Raw genomic sequence first — 16,795 nt, forward strand, 5'->3', positions numbered from 1 at the left:
TGTAAGTTAAATTAAAACATTTTACATGCACTGTGCGCCTCGTGCGTGTAGAATCAGAGTCCCACTAGACCCGGCCCTGCCAATTAAGTGCCGGCGCTAAGCACTGGCACAAATTAAGCCCTGCATTGAACAATTGACACCAGGCTACAAAATGTAAGTAGTATGATGGTGTACCCTTGTGTGTTCTTCCGTGTGTCGCTGTTTCCACATGGAATGTTTAATGATGACAGCAACGCCCCCTTCTAGTTTGTGTTGTCGGTCTGAATTGTATAATTTTGTGGAATGGGGAGGTGTAGGATGGTGCCGGATTGTTCATTTAAACATGACTCCATGATGACGTCTGACTTGGCATTACGTATGTCAGTATATTTTTTATTTAGGCTCAATCCTGTCAGTGTTTGGATAATTGCACTACTGGATAGGGGGGCACAAAGTTTTGCAAAGGTTCTGCCCGCTTTCTTCAAGGGGTCCCCACAAAATGACATCATGAGCTAGGCCCACCCCGATATTATAGTAAGTAGTCTCTGTAAAGGGGGAAACAACCATTACAATGCATGAGTCATAATCTGCCCTTTTTTTAGGAACTATCACAAAAATAAACAGTATTAATAAAAAGTAAAGCAATGTTTATATTTTGTTGCACTGAAGTAAATGAAGGCAAATAAGTCAAACTAAAATATACCAAAACTAAATACATTTCCTAAAATAAATAGAAATAAATAAATCTGCTAAAATAAATACAATGGCCAGTTAATATATCTAAAATTTAGGCATTGACCCAAGTTAATGCCCCGGCAGCTCCATTGTCTTCAGCCAAGATTCCCAATGTTAGACTAATGTTCTGATTTGTTACCTTTGCTGCTAATTGTAAAGCGTTCTGATATCCTTCGGGATCAAGTTCGCGCTATATAAAACTTTATAAATAAAATAAATAAATCTAGCCACAGCTAGAGAGAGGCAGCTGGGACAAAACTATTTAATACAGAGTCGCTAGTTTACAATAGGTGGGGAGATAACATATAACACTCATCGATAGAATAACGTGAATATGGAGCCCTACTGTGTGTAATAGTCATTGTCGATCGTGGAAAGCAGCCTCTCTGGGAACCTGTAATGTATACAAAATCTTGCAGTCAAACTTTCCTGTAGCGTTTTGAAAATGTGTTCATGACACATATGACATTGAGAGCCCATGGTTTGAAGGTGAGGAGAAACTGCAAAACCTGTGCAGGAGATTCTGTCTTAATTACAAAGGCGTATCTGAAGGCTTCAGAGACTATATTGATAATGGTGGTAATGACATTCCAGAGCAACTGCAACCTGTTTTGAGGGCGATAAACACACTTCCTGTGAGTTCAAGTGACTGCGAAAGGGGTTTCAACACAATTAACTTGGTAATGTCACCCATACGAAACTGCCTTGGTATCGGACGCCTTTCATCATTAATGTTCATAAACCTCATGGGTCCTCCTCTTCCTCTTTGGAATCCAGTGCCATATGTGAACAGGTGGTTGATTGCTCATCGTCATGCAGATGATAATCAATCTAAAAAGGTCGATCCTACAGCCCAGCACAATAAAAGATATGCAGACGCATGGTCGTTTTTTAATTGATAGCTTACAATGATATAAGCTGTCTCACATTTTCCATGCCAACAATATACAGAGTATTTGGAGGGTCTGAGGGGAAATGGTTTATAGACAGAATAGGTACCTAGTCCCCCAACTTATATAGCGAAAAAACACAGGAGGTACTCTCAGTCTGGGTAAGGGAAATGGACCCAAATGGTGTCCAAAAATGCATGCAGACCACTCAGTTGATCTTACGAGAAGACAATATTATGTCAGAGAGGAGATGAAAAGGAGAAGATAGAGAGTCTTTAAGACTAGAAAACAGTACCCATCAGCCCACTCAAAAGCGGAATATCGTCATCTGGGTAGTGGGAGAGAAGGTGTCCTATAGGCTCATCCTCAGCCGAAGTCTGAGGTTGCCTGATCGTGGACCCTTTAGGTCGAAGCATCCAACCCACAGAAGACAGGTTGTGAGCAGACAGGGCAAAAGAAAAAGTTGCAGTGCAGAAAATAAAGGAAAAGTGCTCCTAGTGGTTAAAAATGCCTAGTTTGATGACATAAGGTAACTTTATTGGGTTTGACCATCAAATTGGCATCATTAAAAGCAGTATGCTGATAGCATGGAAAAAATGTTTTGCTATCTGTCATGAGTGTTACTTGGTCGACATGTTTCAGCCTTTAACGGCTTTCTTCAGGACCATGATGAGCTACCGCAACACATACTTATCGTGAATAAAGACCAATCTCCCATGGATTCAGAGGAAAAAGGTGTATCTTCTCCCTAAATGAAGGGAGAGAAAACCTCACCTCGCCTGGCAACTGCTCAGGTAGGGAGGAGGCCACGCACTCTCCGTCGTTGCCTCGGGTCTGTAGACTGAGCCGAGGCAACGACGGAGAGTGCGTGGCCTCCTCCCTACCTGAGCAGTTGCCAGGCGAGGTGAGGTTTTCTCTCCCTTCATTTAGGGAGAAGATACACCTTTTTCCTCTGAATCCATGGGAGATTGGTCTTTATTCACGATAAGTATGTGTTGCGGTAGCTCATCATGGTCCTGAAGAAAGCCGTTAAAGGCTGAAACATGTCGACCAAGTAACACTCATGACAGATAGCAAAACATTTTTTCCATGCTATCAGCATACTGCTTTTAATGATGCCAATTTGATGGTCAAACCCAATAAAGTTACCTTATGTCATCAAACTAGGCATTTTTAACCACTAGGAGCACTTTTCCTTTATTTTCTGCACTGCAACTTTTTCTTTTGCCCTGTCTGCTCACAACCTGTCTTCTGTGGGTTGGATGCTTCGACCTAAAGGGTCCACGATCAGGCAACCTCAGACTTCGGCTGAGGATGAGCCTATAGGACACCTTCTCTCCCACTACCCAGATGACGATATTCCGCTTTTGAGTGGGCTGATGGGTACTGTTTTCTAGTCTTAAAGACTCTCTATCTTCTCCTTTTCATCTCCTCTCTGACATAATATTGTCTTCTCGTAAGATCAACTGAGTGGTCTGCATGCATTTTTGGACACCATTTGGGTCCATTTCCCTTACCCAGACTGAGAGTACCTCCTGTGTTTTTTCACATTTTCCATGGCCAGACATCCTGTGGCAATATAACATCTCCCATAATGTCTGAAATAACAGATGTACAGAGTATCAGGCTTTAACTGTAAGTGTGCACCTTGCATTTTTTTCTCTCATGGTCACAGTGTAATATACTTGTTAATAAATGTAAATGTCGTGTTCTAGGTAGCGTAATACATTTTATAGTTTTGATAATCACTATTGTAGTTTCTAGTATGTGCTTTTCTTCGGCTTTTTTCAATACACTAATTCTACTTTTGTTCATGGTCCCATGTTTTAGTATGCCTAACTTACAGCACTTAATGGCTTGACTAATGTAGTTGTACGCCAAACTTCATCCACATTTGGGCTGCTAATTCCTCCATACAGGGACCTTAAGTCACAGGCTTAAGTACCAAGCAGCTTCAATTGTTAAAACTTGCAATATACGCAAATGATAGATCTGCCTTACATGCGATGTCACTTCCTGTCGTGATGTCACTTCCTGTCGTGATGTCACTTCCTGTTGCGATGTCACTTCCTGTGACCACGCCTACCTTGGAGAGTCCCCCCACTTCTTTTTTTAGGACTTGTGCCCTGAATCTACTCGTAAGAATCAGGATAGAACAATGAAGTGAATACAAATGCTGCATACATTTGTAAAAATATAGGCCATGTGGCCTGCACGATCAGAGATAAATGTCTGTAATACACAGAGCACCGTAGCCGCTTTTAAAGAACATGTTGCTGAAAGACCACTGTTTTGCCTGCAATATTCTATGGGGCTTTGGGAAACTAAATCCGAACATAGCTGGACAGAGTAAGGCTTGTCTTCCATACCAAAATTGTATTAGAATATTTCATTATAGTCTTTTCAGAACCTCTTCATTTGAGACAGCAGTGAAAGCATCATTCTACCATATATTGACAAGACATCACCTTTCTGATCACTGTCCTCTCTTTTCAGAAGTTGAGGTGCACTGAAGGGCCGCGTGGGTGGCTTGTAGGAAAGAAGGTCTCTAGCACTTGCTGCTGGTGTAATCGGTAATTCACACTGAGACCTAAGGGTAATAGCATAAGATTTGGGATTTAATACTTATCAAAATAAAATACATACAGGTAATCAGAAGGTTGGTAAATGGAACTTTCGGGTAATTTGTAAAGCACATCAATATCTTTGAGCACCTGGTGTTACGTTCTGGTGCACTTTTGGAAGGTTTGTGACATTCTGAAGATCAATTACGTTCCAAACTTGATACAGGAAACAGATGATTTATTTATATAGTGGGTTAGATATATTCATCTTGTTGCAGTCAAAAGACCATTTTTGCAATATTTAGGAATGTTATAACATGCTAGAAATTGTAACTGGCATTGACAAGGAGCAATGATCCAGCAAACAACAATCAACTGCAAAGCAAACCATGCCTTCAAGTCAAAAACAAATATAGCCCTATATTTGCTTCTCAAGAGAGCAGCTGCCAAGCATCACCACAACACCCCACACTGGTAATCTTGCACAATTAATGTATCCCTATATTATATAACAGAAACTGGGAGAGGTTTGCATGTTACTGTGTTGGATTTTCCAACAAAATACTGACAATGGGCATTTTGAGGATTTCCCACTTACACTCATGCTGTACCTGCAAGAAGCAAAAACAGCCAGGCTTAGTCAGAGAGGCAATGCAGAAGTTGCAAGAACTACTGCTTCATTCACTAAAATATTTGGAAAGTACAGCATTCACATTCTCAAACGTTATCAAATGACGATTAGCAGCAGGAAACATGTATAGGTATACTGCTCTTGGCTACTCACTGCAAACCATGGTTGCGTGCAAGGGCTGTTTTTTTCTGTCACTTGTTTGGTTTGATTTTGATTTCCAATCAATAAATAAAGTTGATAGGTAGAGAGATTTCAGCTAATTCTGGGTGATTAACAGAACCCTGCACCGGAGATGGCAATATACAATTTGAACAATTGCAAAACCTATAAACGATACTTTAGCCACACACTTATTATTCATTTTATCAGCTACAACGTCCTTATCTTTTTGCAGTACAAGAAAGAATGAGCGCTAATAGACATTCTGATGGGAAATTCTACCTGCAGATTCCTCACCTTCAGAATATCCCCAAGCACTAAACTGGATCTTGCTCCTGCGCGCCAAAGGTGGTGTCATGTGGCACCACAGTGACTTTCCACCACCCCAGAAGTGAAAGAGACCAGCTGCATATAAGTGCCATCCCTGAATACTGGTGTCAGTTCCTTTGTTCCGTGCCTTCTGGCGCAGATCCAGGTGCTCTGCTCCCAACTTTGTCAGTCTACAGACAATTTCAAAATTCTTGTATAGTGCATCAGGGAACTATGGGGCCCGATGTAGGTAAATCCCATTTACCGAATTTGAAATACCGAATTTTATCGATTCGGTATTTCAAAATCGGTAAATGGGATGTAGGTCCCAACATCTGGAATCGTTACCGATTCCTTACAAATTCGGTATTTACCGATTCGGTAAATACCGAATCGGTATTTGCTATTGAATCCTATGGGCCTTTGAAGCCCATAGGATTAAAGTCAAATACCGAATCGGTATTTACCGAATCGGTAAATACCGAATTTGGCAAGGGTGCAGGGGGTGTCACTTTGGCACCCACTAGCACCCCCAAAACGGGCATGTGTGCAATGTGGCACACAGACATGCCCTAAGGGCACGTCTGTCTGTCACATGGCACATGTGTACATGCACAGATGTACATGTACACAGGAATCGGTATTTTACCATGGATTTGTATTCCATGGTAAAATACCGATTCTGTAAGCCATGTGCTGATGGAACATTGGCTACCTACATTGCATTTTCGGTAATTTTACCGAATCGTTATCATTACCGAATCGGTAAATATTACCGATTCGGTAAATTTACCGATTCGGTAATGATAACGATTCGGTAAAATTACCGAAAAAGTGCCCCTACATCTCGATAGCCCTTCACCGATCGGAAACGGCCGAAAATCGGTATTTTTGGCCGATTCCGATCGGTAAAGGGCTACCTACATCGGGCCCTATGTCCCCACCGAAAACAACAGGCTTCAAGCTGTGCTGAGACTGCAAGAAGTAGGTGTTGGTTGGTTTGTCTCTGGTGCCTGAACTTTGGGCATGAGTCCAAAACGTGCAACAAGCATGCCGTCATGCACCCCCTGCATCTGAGAACATGAAGCAAAACTCTGTTTGGTCGGGGGCGTGGCTAGCAGCCGATCATGGCGGCAGCATAAGGGACGAGCTCCGCGGCTGAAGCGGCCTCTTCGTCGATCCGACACAAAATCCGTCACTTTTGCAAGCCCCACAGGCGGGTACCGGATCCCAGGACCGGGCGGAGTAAGCAGCGACGAGCAGCGACAAAATCCGACATACGCTGCCAGAGATACGTCGAAGCCTCGTCCCGGCCTACTCACACCTCCAGAGCCGGGACCTCCCCTGGTTGTTGACCTGGCAGGAAGTGCATCCTGATCGGAGAACTTGGACCGGAAGGACCCGTGTGGCGGTGGACTCAACAGATCGACTGCAATTCGGAGAGTCGGAGACAGCGATCCACGCGGATCAAGGAAGTGGTGTTTGACGGAGGGGTCGCCGGAGTCCAGAAAGTCTCGAAGGCCATCACCAGCTGCGCCGAAAGCCTGGGCATCGACAACAGAGTGGGCGACCGCCATCTTTTGATCGTAACAGTCGCTACGCACGTGGCGACAACCGACGCACCTCCCACCCTGGAGAAAGTCGCTGGACCTGATCCTTACTGAACCGGACTGGCCGGGGGGTCCACACCGATCCTCACATCCTGGAGCGCAGAGGCACGAGGAGCACGACACTTGGCGGTATGGCGGGGAAAGGCCCTAAGGGAGGCGTCACACAGACTCGAATAGACCGATTTACCTCCGACAAACCCACCGGGTCACCGGCAGGAAGGGAGCAGGGTGGCAAAACGGCCGACTCCCCAGGGGGGAAAAAGGCCACACTGGACGACGTCATGCTCGCACTGGCCTAGCTGCAAACGACCGTTGGCGGAATCTCCACGGACGTCACCCTACTTAGAGCGGACCTCCACAAAATGTCGGAGAAGGTAAAGAACATGGAGGTGGTCACGAAATCTCTGGTGGAGGACATCTCAGAACTCCAACGTGAGATGGGAAAGATGGCACAGGACAATAGAATGCTCCGGGAGAAGCTGGATGAGCAGGAGGGGCGTTCTAGGCGCAACAACATCCGCATTATAGGGGTACCGGAATCAGAAGGCGTGAAAGCGATGGATCTCTTCGTAGAGAACCTGATAACGACCGAACTGAAGCCGAAGGGACTGTCCAACTTCTTTTCGGTGGAGAGGGCCCATCGAGTCCCGGGTGGCCAGCCGAAACCGGGGGCTACCCCGCGACCCATAGTGGCACGCTTGTTTAACTTCCGTGACCGGGACGCAATCCTGCAGGCAGCCAGATCCTCCCCTCCCCTCAAAATTCAGAATGCCACCGTTGCCATCTTCCCTGACTACACAGCGGAGGTCGCCCGTCGGCGACGAACATTCTTCGAAGTGAAAAAAGAGCTAAGGTCCAGAGAACTGCCGTACTCAATGCTATTCCCCGCAAGATTACGGGTGGTAGCGGAGAACAAGACCTGGTTCTTCGACACTCCGGAGAACGTACGGGAGTGGCTCGAGGGATGGAGACCGGGTCAGAACCACAGACGGACACATCGCTCCATGAAAGATCGGACTGCAGGCCAACGCCGGGACTCCCAGGCCTCGGGAGGGGGACCGGACAACAGTGACTCTTTGGGAGCTGAAGGCGGCAGAGAAGAACTCGAGGAACAATGACCACTTGGAAAACATTCATATTCACTTTGGTGTTGAGACTTTTACGCTGCGAAGCGCTTCCCGCCATTGGACACTGGGTGAAGGGCCTCCGGGGGTGTGAATGAGAGACTGCCGGCTGCGGAGAGTCCCTCACCCCAACGCGCAAGTACACTGTTTGGGGGATGGGGTATGCACTCTGCTAAGTTGGGGGGGCGGGCAGTTTTGAGTCCGTGTAGCAAGGGGGCAGGGAGGGGGGGGGAGTTGGGTAAGTTTGCACTATGGGACTTTTCGGTCCTACTGGTTTCTGTTATAAGCACACTTTTGTATCTGGGCATGTCCTATGTAACTGAGAACTTCTGGTCCACTCGGGGCACGGGGAGGTCTGATTGGGAGTATCAACCATACCTGCCCTACGCCTGCCACTGTGTGCAGCATCGCCTGGGGCGAAGGGGCTTCATGGCGACTCACTGGCTTTTCTATGGCCGCAACGGATAGTCAAACCACGACGACCCCACTGGTTGTCATGTCCTGGAATGTGAGGGGCCTATGGGATAAGATTAAGCGAGGGCTGGTGCTGCAGGGGATAAGGAGACGGGGGCCGGCTCTCATTCTCCTACAGGAGACACACTTGGCGGGAGCGGCCACGAAGGCCCTAGATAGGAGAGGCTACCACATGATAGTGCATGCTGAGTTCACCTCGGGGTCCCGTGGCACGGGCATCCTCCAGAAAAAATCGTCCAAATTTATTGTCAAATCTACTGCAACGGATGACCATGGCAGATTTGCGGCATTACATGGCCAGTGGGAGGGGAGGCTTTTAAACATAGTCTCTGTTTACATACCACCAGCCCTACACTCTGAGGCCTTGCCGGATCTGGGCAAATTCCTGCTGACCCTCCCTGATGGAGAACTGCTCATAGGTGGGGACTTCAACATGACACTCACGACCACCATAGACCGTTTTCCCCCACGTACACACGTAGAAGGACCCAACAGGCTCCAGACATTTCTGAATGCACAGGGGTTGGTGGACATATGGCGCGCTCTACACCCTACTCAGCAGCACTACACATACTACTCGGCCACGCACAACAGTCTTTCCAGAATAGATTACTTTTTTGCTTTGATCAATGGTCATCTTACTGTAGCGGAGACGGATATACAGCCACGGGGGGTCTCAGATCACTCGCCACTCACTTTGACACTCACCACTACGGCCGTGAAACGACACAGGTTATTCCCGATCTTCCCTGGCTATCTTAAAGTGCCTCAGATTAACAAGGACCTGAAGAGGGCAACACGGCTCTACTTCGAGGAAAACCGGTCCTCGGTGGACTCCCCTTCTATATTATGGGAGGCGTACAAGACAGTATTCAGGGGTCAGGCCATAGCTGTGATCGCGAATCACAAAAAGGCGCACAGACAAGAGGCCCTAGATATAGAGTTGGGCCTCGAGAGGGCCAACACAGCCCATATGGCTAATCCCTCGGAAGACACGCTCCATGAGCTCCAAGTCCACCAGCGCCGCCTTACAGATCACATGCGCAAGATCACGGCGTCGGACATTGCGGCTACACAGCATAGGGTGTATGACATTGGGGACAAGGCCAGTAAGTTGCTGGCATGGCTAGACAGGAGACAGGGGGGGGGGAAGAATATCCTACAACTCACGGACCCACATGGCAACAACCACACTCGCCCCGACGAGATAGTGGAAGTCCTCGCCGATTATTTTGCCGAAGTATATAACCCAGAGACAGTGGTGAGTGAGGGTGAGGTCCGGACTGCTCTTGCACACGTTCCCTTATCAGAACTGACAACTGAGGTATCCAAGGACATAGACGCACCTCTTACGGTGGAGGAGATTCAGCTGGCTATCGGCGCCCTCCATCCGGGTAAGGCGATGGGCCCCAACGGGATCCCCATTGAATGGCTGAAAATTATGACCGAATCCCTAAGCACACCCCTACTCAATATGTACGAGGAATCTAGATTGAAGGGTACGCTGCCGCCAGATCAACGGATGGCAACTATTGTGGCGATACCGAAACCTGGTAAGCCCCCCAACGAATGCTCGTCTTATAGACCAATCTCCCTTTTGAACCCGGAGGCCAAAATTATTGCCAAGGTGTTGGCAAGCAGGATCCTGCCGTGTCTGTCCCACCTGATCCACCCGGACCAGTCCGGCTTCATGCCACATCGTAGCACTGCTCTAAATCTCCGCAGGGTGCATGGAGTGTTGGCGCGAGTTCCACTACTGCAGGAACCGGCTGCCATCCTTTCCTTAGACGCCAAGATGGCGTTCGATATGGTGGAATGGAGCTATCTTTTTGCAGTGCTTGAGCGTATGGGTTTTGGCCCGGTGTTCCTTTCATGGATACGCATGCTGTACAGAGACCCCATAGCCAAGGTGACGGCCAACGGCCACATTTCGAGGACCATCTCCCTAGGCCGAGGTACACAACAGGGATGCCCGCTCTCGCCCCTTCTCTTCGCCTTAGTTTTAGAACCACTAGCGGTTACGATACGTACCACCCAACTCTTGAAAGGAATACAATGGACCCCGTTATGGGAGGACAGAGTATCCCTCTACGCAGACGACATGCTAATTTATCTCACGGACCTAGAAGAGAGTCTCCCTAACCTCCTGGCTCTCTGTACGGCTCATGGGCGAATCTCGGGTTACACCATCAACTGGGCCAAATCCATCATTTTTGAACTGCGGGGGCCGCTTCCGCCCCTCCCAGACTCCTGTCCATTAGAAAGGGCGCATTCGTCCTTCAAATATCTGGGGATTCATATCACCCGAGACGAGGCGGACTTCACACGACTGAACTTACAGCCCCCCTTGGTACGTCTTCGTGGGGATGTACGCCATTGGAAGGACCTCCCCCTAACGCTACTAGGACGGGCAGCGCTATTTAAAATGATGGCTCTGCCACGATTCTTATATGTACTGGAAAACGCTCCGCACTTGGTGCCGGATAGTTTCCTCCAGAAAATAACGGCACAGATCTCAGGCCTGTTGTGGGGCAGTCAGCCAGCCCGAATTTCCCACGCCAAATTAAACAGGGGGTGGTACGACGGGGGAATTGCACTCCCAAACATACAGCTGTACTACTGGGCGGCTCAGCTCAAAATCCTTAACCAGTGGATACATGCCCCGCAGGATGACCCAGCGTTCAAGGCAGACAGGGCACAACTGGGTACGAACAGTTTACTGGCCCCTCTGTACCACCGTGGAGTGGCGGCGAAACTCACCGGGCCTACGAAACACACAGTTCGCATATGGTACAAGGCACAGGCGGTTGAAGTGGGATGGCATCATCACGGAACTTACACCTCTATGGGACGCGAAGGCGCTGGGCCATTTGCGGCGCTCCAAGGGCTTCACACAGTGGGACAACATGGGCATATCCACGGTGGGGGACATGTGGACGAGGGAAGGAGTGATCTCCTTTGCTACTCTGCAAGAACAATACGAGTTAGGTAACACAGAGCTCTACAGATACATTCAGGTCCGACATGCGCTACAAGCAGCGATCCCGCCCGACACCTCCCCACCCGAATCCTCCCCTCTGGAGGACCGTCTACTTACTGACTACCTGCAGGAAGGGGCGACATCGCTAACATACCGTAAATTGGTTAATAATATGCCTGATCCACTGGGGAAACTGAAGGACAAATGGATGTTGGAGGTGGGTGATCTAGATGAAACTGAGTGGAACGCAGCCATGGCGTCCCCACGTGAAGCAGGCATATCCTCCAAATTTCGCCTAGTGCAGCTAAAAATCCTACACAGAATCTACTACACCCGCACGATGCTTCATAAACTGCACAGGGCTGATCATCCGTACTGCCTTAGAGGCTGCGGAACAGAAGGAACCTTCATACACACGGTGTGGGAATGTCCACTGATTGTCAGTTACTGGCAACGGGTAATACGCACAATGGCTCAGGCACTTCACACCACCCTTACTCTAGACTCACGGCTCTGCCTGCTAAACATCTGGGAGCCGACTGACCTCACCTTTTACGCAAGGACCTGGGTTACAGTAGGGATGGTAACAGCGAAACGGGACATAGCTCAGAAGTGGGGGTCGGCAGATCTCCCCACACTGGCCCAATGGATCCGCAACATGGACATGCTTATGTTGACTGAAAGGGCGGTGTACAAACTGAGAGGTAATCCACGTAAATGGAATGGGGTGTGGAAACCCTGGAACTCCTATAGAGGGGATATCTGTGAACCACTAGAAGAGGACGACCTCGAAGGATCTGAGAGTGACGAAGAACCTTGATTGGGTGTGTGCATGCATGTAGGGTGTGTGATACGGATTTGAGCGGGACCTAACTTCGGAAGGTGGTAGGGGGAGGGTGTAGGAGATGGGGGGCATAGATACTACTGATTGCTCTTTTTACAGACGGACTGTGCTACGAGTTCCGAAAGATATTACTTCAAGTACGTGCCGGACTAAGTGTGCTATTTTTACTGTTTCACGTTTGTTGCAAGAAAAAAAGGCAAAACTCGGAAGAATAGTAATCAACGAAACACAAAATTGCAAACTGTATTTCTACGACACATGTATATTCCTATTCATCACGTCGCCGATGAGGCCAGTAGCGCATTGGAGCTAATGTGGGTGGTATACGTTTTATCACTTTCTGTATATTGTATGACCTCATTCACCCAGTAATCATATATGACTACGTGACTGATGGTGATGTTAATGCTATCTTTGTTTTGCACCAAAAATAAAAATTAAAAAAAAAAAAAACTCTGTTCGGTCCTATACAAGTAGGTGGCGCACAAGTTACTTACCTTCGGTAACAATATATCTGTAAGAAACAGTAGTTAGTATTAGAGTCCTTACCTTAGAATATCCCCAGGCTTTAGACTGGATCGGGAAACTTTTGCGTAGCAGTACCCCTGCGCGTCGGAAGGCGTCGTCTGCGGCTCCACGTCCGTCGTCGGCGTCGTTGGCCCCGTGATGACGTCGCCGGAGTACTTAGACGCCGCCCTCGCGCGCTGACTTCAGTTCTTATACACAGCTTTTCCGCGCCAGAAACGCAGAGCCATGATTAAAACCAACTCTGGTGCCATGACACTAGGGCCCTGAAAAGGGATGACCTTAACCCTAGATATCGGTTCGCAGAACGGGGAGGATGGGTGGGGCGGTAAGGAATCTAATACTAACTACTGTTTCTTACAGATATATTGTTACCGAAGGTAAGCAACTTGTGCATCTGAAAGAAACAGGTTAGTATTAGATTCCTTACCTTAGAATAGATACCCCAGGAATACCAACCCCGGTGGTGGGTCTGCGAAACAATAATCACACCAGAAAGTCCTGGAGGATGGAACGGCCAAAGAAGCCATCCCTCCGGACTTGGCTGTCCAGGCAGTAGTGTCTTGCGAACGTGTGCAGCGAGGCCCACGTAGCTGCCTGACAGATGTCCTGCAAGGGAACTCCCAAGCCCAGGGCAGTAGTAGCCGCCGTGGCCCGAGTGGAATGGGCCCGCAGCCCAACAGGAGGCTCCTTCTTAGCTAAAGAGTAGCATGCCTTGATACACAAGATGACCCACCGAGAGATGGTCCATTTGTGCACCGCCCGCCCCTGCTTAGCGCCCATGTAATCAACAAAGAGTTGGTCACCCACCAGGAACTGGCGTGTGTGATCCAAATAGAATGAGAGTGCACGTTTTGGGTCCAGACAGTCGAGCCGCTCTTCCTCTTTAGAGGGATGCAGAGGCGGAAAGAAGGTGGGCAAGGGGATGGACTGCCCGATGTGGAAGGCTGTGACTACCTTGAGCAGGAAAGAGGGTCTTGTCCACAACACAACCTTGTCCGGATGGACAGAAAGGAAGGGAGGCTTGGATGAAAGTGCCTGGAGCTCACTCACTCTCCTGGCAGAGGTGATGGCAACCAGGAAAGCAGTCTTAAGGGTAAGAAGATGGAGAGGACAGTTGTGAAGTGGCTCGAATGGAGCGCACATCAGAAAAGTAAGTACAAGGTTCAAGTCCCACTGAGGCATCACAAAAGGAACAGGTGGGAACATATGAGTGATGCCCTTTAAGAATCTGTTAACAACCGGGGACTTGAACAAAGAAGGCTGATCAGGTAACCTTCAGAAGGCGGAAAGGGCAGAAAGGTAGTCCTTGATAGTGCCCAGAGCAGAGCCCTGCTGGGCAAGAGAAAGAAGGAAGAGGAGAACCTCAGAAAGAGGGGCAAAAAGGGGATCCACAGCCTTTGCTGTGCACCATGCCACAAACTTGTTCCACCTGCAGGCGTATACTGACTTTGTGGAGGGACGCCTGGCTGCCAGAATTACATCACAAACTTGAGGAGGCAAGTCAAATGGCCTCAACTGTCGCCGCTCAATCTCCACGCATGAAGGTGGAGACTGGACAGGTTCGGGTGGAGCACCCTCCCCTGCTGCTGCAAGAGAAGGTCCTACTGAAGAGGCAGATGAATCGGGGGATCGAGAGACATAGTGAGTAGCTCGGGATACAGTATCTTCGTGCTCAGTCCGAAGCCACAAGGATAACTTGGGCCCGGTCGCACCTGATCTTCTTCAGCACTCTGGGCAGAAGTGGTATAGGCGGAAAGGCGTACAACAGACCGCAGCTCCACTTGCGACGACAAGCGTCTCCGAGCGAGTGCCGCCTTGGAAATTCCAACGCGCAGACCTGATGACATTGAGCGTTCTCTTCTGTGGCGAATAGATCTAACCAAGGCTCTCCCCACTGCTGAAAGAGGCCTTGCGCCACGTCCGAGTTCAGACGCCATTCGTGATCCATCATGCACCGACGGCTGAGTTCGTCTTCCCTGGCGTTCAGGGAACCTGCCAGGTGTTGAACCACCAGGGTCACGCCCTGATGTTCCAGCCACTGCCAGAGGCGCAGGGCCTCCTGGCAAAGGGTCCACAACCCCACCCTGCCCTGTTTGTTTCAGTACCACATGGCGGTCGTGCTGTCCGTGAACACCTGCACTACACTCCCCCGGACAGAGGGGAGGAATGCCTTCAGTGCAAGCCGGATCGCCCGCAGCTTCAGACGGTTGATGTGGAGCTAGAGGCCTCTGATCTCCGCCTCTCCCATGTGGCCTTCCCAGCCCTGGAGGGACGCGTCTGTCACAACTACGTGCTCTGGTTGGGGTAGGGAGAGGGATCTGCCGCTGACCCAATCGCGGTGCGTGAGCCACCACTGCAAATGTCTTGCAGTGCCCTCCGAGATCAAGACATGGTCGGACAGGTTGCCCTGATGCTGGGCCCACTGAAACTTCAGGTCCCACTGCAGAGCCCGCATCCGCCACCTGGCGTGATGCACCAGAAGAATGCAGGTGGCCATCAACCCCAGAAGCCGCAGCGTCAACCTAACTGAGACTCGGGATAAAGGCTGAAAGATCGAAATCAGAGCCTGAATATCCCGAATCCGCTGTTCGGAAGGATAAACCCGAAACTGCACCGAGTCCAGAACCGCTCCGATGAAGAGGAGCTTCTGAGAGGGACACAGGTGTGACTTAGGCACATTGATGGAGAACCCCAGCAGGTGCAGGAGGTCGGCCGTAGTCTGGAGGTTGCTGACGACTGTCTGGGGTGAGCCCGCCTTCAACAACCAGTCATCGAGGTAGGAGAAGACTGAAACCCCTAACCTGCGCGAATGAGCTGCGACCACCGCCATCACTTTCGTGAACACCCGTGGGGCGCTGGTAAGGCCAAAGGGGAGCACGGTAAACTGAAAGTGCTTGTGGCCTACCGTGAACCACAGGTAACGCCGGTGGGCCGGCAGGACGGGGATATGAAAATAAGCGTCCTGCAAGTGCAACGCTACCATCCAGTCTCCTGGGTCCAGGGCAGTTAGGACCTGAGCTAGTGTCAGCATCTTGAAGTTCTCCTGCCGGATGAAGCAGTTGACATTCTGTAGCTCCAAGATAGGGTGTAGGCCCCTTTTGCCCTTCTTGGGTACCAGAAAGTAGTAGGAGTAACAACTACACCCTACTTCTGGCCCAGGAACGCGCTCAATGGCCCCCTTGGCCAAGAGGACTGTAACTTCCTCTCGTAGAAGTGTCAAGTAATCCCCCGACACGCGGTGGTATCGCGGTGGAATGGCTGGAGGGGTTGCCTCGAAAGGGAGGGAGTAGCCCCTTCAGACGATTTGCAGCACCCACCTGTCGGATGTGACAGTGGAGATGGTGGAGATGGTGATGGCGAACCCAGCCCCCCACGGGCGTCACATGGGCCTGAAAGCTCGGACTAGGAGGGTTTCGAGGTGGATGCTGCGGGGGATGGTGTGGACTGGCCTCGTCGTTTTCCCCGACCACCGCCACGGCGGTTTCCACGTCCGCCACAGCGCTGGATGGTAGTCTGTGGCCCGTTGCTGGCAGGACGTGTGGGGTTGCCCCTTCCTTGGCCACGAAAGGAGCGAAAGGCAGCCGTTTACTGTCGCGGGGCCGAGAGGCTCAAGGACTTGGCCGTAGCCCTGGAGCCCTTAAAGCACTCAAGCGCATGGTCTGCCTTGTCGTCAAAGAGGTGACGGGCATCAAACGGCATGTTCATAAGGGTGTTCTGGACATCAGCGAAAAGTTGGCGGACCTCAAACAGGCGTGGCGACGAATCGCCACCGTCGTTGCTATCGCTCTGCCCAGTGAGTCTGTGGTATCCAGTCTACACCGGATGAAGTACCGTGCTGCATATCGACCCTCCGCAAGGGCTTAGGTGAGTTTAGTCTGGACCTCCGCGGACATTGTGGCAGCACGTCCGCGACTGTGTCCCACAGAGAGTTGGTATAACGGCCCAAGAGGCACGTGGTGTTGACTGAC

The 16,795-nt window shown here is 49.8% G+C and overlaps 1 protein-coding gene across 1 annotated transcript in view; it reads right to left on the reverse strand.

Moving 5' to 3' along the window:
* The window catches only part of C1_1H1orf141 (chromosome 1_1 C1orf141 homolog), a 268,263-nt gene that overhangs the window by 129,831 nt on the left and 121,637 nt on the right, over positions 1–16,795 (reverse strand). The window contains exon 4 of the mRNA XM_086936240.1: positions 4,073–4,194. Within this exon, the coding sequence (XP_086792366.1) occupies positions 4,073–4,194 (122 nt within the window). The remainder of the gene's footprint in view (positions 1–4,072; positions 4,195–16,795) is intronic.

Source organism: Lissotriton vulgaris, chromosome 1_1 (assembly GCF_964263255.1).
Source record: "Lissotriton vulgaris chromosome 1_1, aLisVul1.2, whole genome shotgun sequence".
NCBI classification, from domain to species: Eukaryota; Metazoa; Chordata; class Amphibia; order Caudata; family Salamandridae; genus Lissotriton; species Lissotriton vulgaris.